This window comes from Phaethon lepturus, unplaced genomic scaffold, assembly GCF_000687285.1.
Source record: "Phaethon lepturus isolate BGI_N335 unplaced genomic scaffold, ASM68728v1 scaffold33581, whole genome shotgun sequence".
Lineage (NCBI taxonomy): Eukaryota > Metazoa > Chordata > Aves > Phaethontiformes > Phaethontidae > Phaethon > Phaethon lepturus.
The window spans coordinates 1-5,955 of NW_010520349.1; the positions used below are offsets into that span (position 1 = coordinate 1).

At 55.5% G+C, this 5,955-nt stretch overlaps 1 protein-coding gene across 1 annotated transcript; it reads left to right on the plus strand.

The window, feature by feature from the left end:
* Positions 1-83: 83 nt before the first annotated feature.
* LOC104628699 (PGC-1 and ERR-induced regulator in muscle protein 1-like) lies at positions 84-5,226 on the plus strand (the record flags this gene model as incomplete). The annotated part of the gene is made up of 3 exons (XM_010297365.1): positions 84-1,343; positions 3,275-3,391; positions 5,147-5,226. Coding segments are annotated over 3 exons (1,457 nt in total), but the record flags the coding sequence as incomplete, so codon positions are not given.
* Between the last annotated feature and the right edge of the window lie 729 nt (positions 5,227-5,955).

Consider the following 5,955-nt stretch of genomic DNA (forward strand, 5'->3'; position numbering starts at 1 on the left):
TTCGGCAAGGAGAAGTCCTAGCAGCGCTTCCCGCTCGGAGCTCAGGCTACGGGGACCCCCGCGTGACCACCCCTCGAGCCCAGCCCTGGAGACTGTGCCCAGAGCACCCAGCTGCCCGGCGCGAGAGGAGGCGAGTGGGGAGAGAGTGGGTGCCGAGCCGAGCTCCCCGGCTGGCTCCCCGGACGTTGTGAGGCCCAAGGTGCCAGGACAGCTGAGAAAGAGCCGCAAGCAGCGTGGAGCCGGTGCCACCGAGGCAGCCCAGGGGGACAGGGAGCCTGCAGGGGCTGCGGCACAGGGGACTGTGGTACCCGTGAAGGCACCTTTAAGCTCGCCACTGTCCTCACGAAAGAGCAAAGGGAAGGAGAAGGCAAGCAAGCCAGCTCCTGTGAAGCTGGGCAGCGAGGAGGCAGGGGAGAGCAAACGGCTGGTGCCCAGCCCTGGCACGGACGAGGGAGATCCATCCGAGAGCACTCCACCGAAGCAGAAGGCGAAGGAGCCGGGGGCACAGCCCCTGGGGAAGGCAAAGGCCACCAAGCATGCAAAGCCAGGGCAGGCTGGTGGCTTGGGCGTACGTGACAATGTGCCGGTGATCCCTGCCAGCGGAACCACAGCTCCTCCAGGAGAGGCATGCCAGCAGGTGCCGGGGAAGCCTCTCCATCCCAAGAGCGTGGCAGCTTTGGGAGGGGAAGCTGCTGAGGGAGCTCATGGGGAGCCTGCCGCTGAGAGCCCTGGGGAGCTGGGCCCTCCTCGCTTTGAAGCTGGGGCTTCTGCAAGGGCAGACACTCTGGACGTGACTTGGCCTGAGATGTATGAGTATTTGTTCTGTGACTCCCAGGGGGAAGAAGAAGGAATGGGTAACTCACTGGAAGGGGAGAAAACACCCTTGGAAAGGGAAATATCCTTACCTGAACTGTATGAATATTTTTTCAATGAACCAGAAGGAAACAGGAAAAAAGTCAAGGGTAAAGACAGGAAGCGAAAGAAGTTCAGCAGCTTGGACCACGCTCAGCTGCAAAAGGAGGATCCCAGCTCGGCTCCAGACAAAGACTCCCTGGTTATCTCGGTCCCTGAGGTGTATGAACACTTCTTTCCAGACAGGCCTGAGAACAGGGCGGGCTGGAGAGGGATTTTCTCAATCACTCCAGCCTCCGAGGTGAAGAAAGCTGTGGGGGCCTTGAAGTTCCTCCTGCAAAGGCCAATGCGCCTCATCAGAGGCCAAGCCCCGGCCCCCCAGCCCCTCGCGCGGAGAGGATCTGCAGAGAAGCTGCCCCTCGTCCCGCTGGCTCCGCTGGGAAGAGGCCAGGCACGGCCAGAAGGTTTGGACATGGCCCTTGCACTGACAGGTAAAGCACTGCTCCCCCCTGCCCACCGCCCGAAGCCCCTCTCGCCGCTGCGCGTGAAGGCGTGCCTCCGCCTTGTTCGGTGCCCCTGCTCCCGCCGCCCCGGGGAGGCCTGGCAGCCAGCTCTGGCCCTGCTGCAGCCAGCTCCGCTCCAGCCGCAGCGCCTTTAAGGAGCGTGTTGGTGGGCTCCGCGAGGCGTGGCTGGTCTGAAACCACACTCCTGGCACGTTAGCCTTGCCGCGGAGCAGCCCTGGGCTTTAGCAGGGGCAGCGTGGCTGAAGCCACCGCCATGACACGCTGTTCACCTCGGCGCTCTCTTGCGAGGCTCACGCTGTCCCCGTGCCAGGCGAGGGCTGCTGGCCAGGCCTGTAGGCTGGGTCCCAGTGCTGCAAGGAACTGGGGTAGGGAACCTGGGTATGTTCCGTGCGTAACTCGCTTTGCTCTCCGCAAACTCCAGTCCTGGAGCAGAGCTGGTCGTGACAGCGGGGATGCGACAGGCGGAAACTCAGTCTGGCCTCAAGTCCCTGTCCCAGCTGATCCGGTTGTCCCCCTGAATGGATATAACTTACTGTGGATCTAATCTATTCTTTTGCGCTCTGGCCAAGGAACACTTACTGAAGCGGGTAGCTGCATTAAACGTGGCTGGGGTTACCGCAAGGTCTGGTAGAGATAGGAATCCCCCACCCCAGCGCCACGCAACTGCCTGCAGAACCATGTACCTGTATTTCGGATGAGGGAATGGAAGGCAGAGCAGCAAAATCCTTCTGTACCAAAGAACTCACGCCCCTGAGATAAGGCAATGGCTGCTGAGCTGGTGTCCTGTTAAGGCTGGGCTGCTGATTGATCTAATATTGGTGGAGGAAAGGGTGTGCGCAGAGTGGAACATGTCCAAGGCTTCCAGCTGAAATTGGTGAGGGGGACTTTAAAACATATGCTAATTTGAAAAACACCCTCCAGAGACCTCAGAGGTTACCTGTACATTGACTGTTACTGGAGGCAGGTAAGAGAAACAGGAATAAAGGGAGAGCAAATCTGACCCATTAGGACAGCCAAAATATTTATCTTAAAGCTTATATGATGCTTACAGCCACAGTGCCTCATAGTTAATATTAAAACCAAACAATGAATGAGTCATCCCAGAGCGTGCCTCAAAATAGAGCTTCCAGTCTGTTTGCACAGAGAAAAACCCCTTTGCCATGGTCGTAGTTAATTAATAAGCCAGCTTTAATTAAAAGCCTGATCAAATAAAAATAGGAGCAAAAATAACCTACTCTTGCAACACATCTTCAAGTTGTGCCAGACTGGAACTACAGCAGAGGAAGAAATGCAGAGCACGCAGGGCCGTCTCCCTCCCCAGACCTAGCAGGCGGCAGGAGTGAGGTGGGATCCATGGGGAGATGCTGAGCGCTGGGCTTCTCTGTGTTGTCCCAGAGCTGTGTGCATCTCGCGCCATTGTCTCGCGGGAGGGGGACCGTGCCCAGAAGGACCTGCCTGCAGCCCCAGTGCATCGGCAGCCAGCCCAGGAATCGCTCTCTCCTAAATCTGCTCCTCAGACCTGCTTCCAGCCACCACACAGGGGTGTGCTGGGAAGATATGCAGGGAGGTGGTGAGGCGGTCAGAGGTCCTGGAGGGGACCTGTCCACTGGCTGTGCCTCTCAGGCCCATGGGTAGCATTAACGAATACTTGCCTCGGGCTCTTAACAAAGTGTAAAAACTGAGAGGGGTGAAAAATGTGCCCCTTTCCTTAGGAAACAGTATACTGAGTCCTAAATAGACATGTTTGACTTGACCAATGGTGAAGTGGAGAGGGAAAACGGGTGACAAAGATGTATTTCTCTGGGATTGCAGTGGACTCACTGCCCCAGAGGGACTGGAGCCTGCTGTGGCAGAGGAGGTGTTATAAAACCCCAAGCCTCGTGCTGTTTTTCTTGCAGGGAGGCCTGAGGCTCCGCTGGCGCTGACCCACAAAGACATGTGCCTCGTCTTCTGTGCCTTTGCATCCTGGGCAGTGAAGACCTCCGACCTCCAGGCTCCAGACGCCTGGAAGACCAGTATGTACAGTGCCCAGCCTGGCGGGAGAGGGGTGGGAAGGACCTCGTGGAAGACATGGCAGGGAAAAAGACAGGGTTGCTAACACTCCTAATGCTGCCTGTGGGAATATACAGTCATTTTCCTGCTTTTCCGAAGTGTCCTGTTACTTTCTAATACCTTCTCTCACCTATAGAAATGGCAGTCCTGATTCCTGCTCGCTTATGTTGTCCTTTCCCCACACAAAGTGGCTGCTGACTCAAACTGAGCCCTAGGACAAGTTTGTATTCCTAGCTTTGGCCCTGCTCCATCCAGCCTCTGACAGGGACCAGTACCAGTGTGTCAGGGGAAGAGAGGCTGCTTTAGGATCCGTGCTGGCTAGAAGCTGAATCAGGACCTCGAGCATGCAGGTTTATACTCCTTCATCTCAGCTGGAACAAATGCACGTATTTTTCTAACGTGCGGTGAAGGTATAATCTTTTTTCTAAATACAGCTTAGCTGAAGTATTATCTGGGTGCACTGAGTCCTGCAAGTAAACGGAGCTCTGTCAGTTCCTCTCCTCTCCAACGGCGGGGAGCGAGGAAGCTGGGGCAGCGTGAATTAGCTGAGCTGTGGCCAAGGGCTGCGGGTCGCCGCATGAGCAGGGCAGGGGCCGGCAAGAGCAGCAGCCCTCCTGTGGGCACCGGAGACCCCCGCCATGAGGCGAGACACCGGGGCCAGGGCTTTGGGCTGCTTGTCCGGGGGAGGAATGTTCCCCACTAAGGTCACACAGGAAGCTGACACCCTGGGCTGGGAATAGCTCATTAGCTAAAGTTGCTCGGTGCGATCATCACAAGGAGCTTTTGGCCTGCTCCTCGTTGCCTTCTTAGTATGAGGTGGTAGAAGTGGCCTCAGAGAGGGTGCGAGAAGCGGGATATGGGCCTCGTGCCCTCAGGATTGCATAACCCGGCGTGCGGTAAGCACCCCGGCAAGGAGGGCGGGCAAGAGGCGGTTTGCCATCTGGGACTCGCAGTTCCCTTTTGGCATTTTAGGTTCTAAGCAGTTGAATTTCCCTGTCTGTGTCCCAGGCTCTAACACGAAAATAAAAATCAAGTCTGATTTTAAACTGGGAAGTCCAAATTCATGGCTTGGGCTCCCAGTTTTGCTTGGGCACAGGTAAGGAGTATTTGACCTCTTTTATAAGCCAAGCTAAAACCATTAGCTGAAAGTACAGAAAAGAGCTTGATTCCATGTATAATCTCCATTAGTTGTTTTTTGTATCTCTGCATTTTCTGATTCTGGGGTTTGGGTATTTTCTGCTTTTGTCTGGGATCAGAGTATCCACAGATAACCCACAAGACGGTATTTTTCTTGGCATCTTCCTGGTCCAAACAGAAGTAGAAAATGAAGGAACTGTCCTGAAGCTGTGATAAGATTTCCTACTGTGGCCTTCTCATCCAGGATTCGAGCCATTAGATCTCCACATGAACCACCCATCTCTACCACACACATGAAGTCTATGTTGTGTTGCCCTTAAAAACAGCCGTTTCTTGTGAAATGGTGGTGTGATCTGTGTGCCCAAACTATAGGAGTAGTTGTGGTTGGCCAGGCTGTGGGCAGCTCAGGACTGAATGGGAACAAGCACAGTGTGGTGGGGATGAAAAACAAAGGCAGGAGAGGACTGAGAAAGGGAGGGGAGTGACCCACATAGCTTGTGATCTTCGAGTTTGGAGAAAGATCTTCAGGTTTGGAAGAAGCACCCAGACTCACTCTGGAAATGTGTTGGGCTTTTTTCCAGTGTTCCTGGCAAGTTTTGGCACACTTTCTGCCATCCGCTACTTCAGAAGGCAGGTCAGAGAAGGACACCCCCGGACCTAGTCTCAGCGCACACCAGAGGTGCTTCCCGAGGACAGGCGAGAATGGTGGAGGCAGAGACCAGGGACTTCGTTCTTGGGCAGTGTGAGAAGCCTGGATCCCAGCACCAAGACTTCTCCGGACCCATCCCTACATGGGACAGGATGTCACAGGAAGCAGGATCCTTCCGGTGGCAGTCATTTACACTACGGTAGGCGGTTTGTACCTGTACTGGACAGAAGAGGAGCCCGGCGTGGGCTGGCTCTGTTCTTTCTTTGCACACTTCTTCAATACTTGTGCTATCTCCTAGGAGCAGGCGCAGTGTCTGCTCCAGGGCGCCGCTTGTCCGTCCTCCCTGCTGAAGTCACCTGGTGGCAAAGAAAGGAACTGAGGTGGTGGAGGGAGGAGAGGGCACAAGAAACTGGGAAAGTGCTTCGTTCCTATGAAAGAGCTGGGTTATCTGTGAAGGAAGAGAGGAGAGGGCTTTGGGGAAGAGCTGCCCCTGTCCAAACATGGTGCTTTGCTAAGCATGTGCTGGCTGCACGCAGCTAGCTGGGCAGCAGCTACAGGGGGATGGAGGGGCTGCGCTCTTGGCAAGGCCCAGGTCTCCCGTGACCGTTTTGGCTCACTGCAGGAGGACTCATCCTCCTGGATTTCACTCCAAGAAGTCATGGCTCGGTCTAACAGTTCAGGAGGCTGAGACAGAGTTTCTGTTGCATGTGGCTGCCTCAGCCCCGCTGGACCCAAGCCACA